At 26.0% G+C, this 1,441-nt stretch overlaps 2 protein-coding genes across 2 annotated transcripts; both read right to left on the bottom strand.

The window, feature by feature from the left end:
- Positions 1-25: 25 nt before the first annotated feature.
- Positions 26-262, bottom strand: ASPBRDRAFT_60397 (uncharacterized protein; the record flags this gene model as incomplete). Its single annotated transcript, XM_067628223.1, has 1 exon — positions 26-262. The coding sequence occupies one exon, from the start codon at positions 260-262 to the stop codon at positions 26-28; it is 237 nt and encodes a 78-aa protein (XP_067472833.1).
- Positions 263-502: 240 nt separating this feature from the next.
- On the bottom strand, positions 503-1,270 carry ASPBRDRAFT_60398 (LAGLIDADG family homing endonuclease; the record flags this gene model as incomplete). Its single annotated transcript, XM_067628224.1, has 2 exons — positions 503-780; positions 883-1,270. The coding sequence occupies 2 exons, from the start codon at positions 1,268-1,270 to the stop codon at positions 503-505; spliced, it is 666 nt and encodes a 221-aa protein (XP_067472834.1).
- Between the last annotated feature and the right edge of the window lie 171 nt (positions 1,271-1,441).

A 1,441-nucleotide genomic window follows, 5' to 3' on the forward strand; every position in this document is an offset into this window, starting at 1 on the left:
AAGATTAAGTGACATCTTTTCTATATCACTCTGGTACAATTGCAGGTGGAGTTTGCATTGGATTAGCCATAACATAATTTTCACTATCTCCTAATGCATTAGGCATAAAGAAAACAAATATTGATAATACAATAAAGAAAATAAAGATAGTTACTAAATCTTTAAATATAAAATATGGTGCAAAAGGTAATCTATCATAATTACCTGATATTCCTAATGGATTACCTGATCCTACTGTATCGTGCATAGCTATTAAGTGCATTAAAGCTAATGCAGCTAATACAAAAGGTAATAAGAAGTGTAATGCAAAGAATCTGTTTAATGTTGCATTATTTACAGAGCATTTGTGTTGGTAGTTATAGATTTAATATTTATATATTAAATCCTCTTACTACACTCAATAAATTTCTTTATTGATCGGACTATATCATGATCTCTTTTAATAGTTTGAAGGTATTTTTATTTTTTCTGAATATCTAGATATTTTACGTAATTGTTTTAATCATAATAAATATTGTAATTTTTTATTACCTAATAATTTTACAGGTGCATTTTTCAAAAATTTAATTATATTTTCTACTGATCTTACATTTGTAACTTTTAACTTTGAACAATTAGTTTTATCTAGATATATACTAGTAGTAAAAGATAAATATTTATGAATGGCAGATATTAAAATATCCCCATTTGTTTGAGCAATATCAAAACTAGCTACTAAATAATCATCGTCTTTATTTAATTTATATACACTAAAACAACCTTCAGCTTCTATAAATCCTACTAATCAAGCAGAAAAATAAGACGTATTAATAATAGACTCTATAGAATTTATCTGTTCATTATTTCTAGTATATTTAGGTAAATCTTCTCAATAAATAATACCTGAAAGTAATGCATTTCTAAATCTTAAGTAATCATATTGTTTATTAGAAAACATGGGATATTTATCAAAAATAGGAAAAATAAAATTTTTCAAATGGTTTTTGTCTCTTATTCTTAAAGCTACCATTTCTACTTGATTTCTTTTTCTAAAGCTTACAATACCTATACCTAAAATGTTTTTTATTTTGTATATTAATTGTACATCTTTAATTGATAATTCAATACCTAATTCATATGTTAAATATTTACCTTTTTTTATAATAGTAAAATATCCATCACCTTCAAATAATCCTACTAAGTAAGCATATGTGAGATCTCCTGCATGTAGTCTCTGAGAGGCTTCTGAAGTATGTATACTTCTCACCCCTGCTGATTTTCCCCTTGTCATTGCAATTTTCACGCTTATTAATAATATTATTAGAAAAAATAAGTCGTATGCAAATCCTAAAATTGGGGATATTCCAGCATTAAGCAGGATTTTTAACAATACGTCACCGTATTGTGGTTCATCTGTGTATAAACCTCCTCATATGAATTCAACTATATCTTGACCTATTCA

This window comes from Aspergillus brasiliensis (genome assembly GCF_001889945.1).
Source record: "Aspergillus brasiliensis CBS 101740 unplaced genomic scaffold ASPBRscaffold_41, whole genome shotgun sequence".
Classification (NCBI taxonomy): domain Eukaryota; kingdom Fungi; phylum Ascomycota; class Eurotiomycetes; order Eurotiales; family Aspergillaceae; genus Aspergillus; species Aspergillus brasiliensis.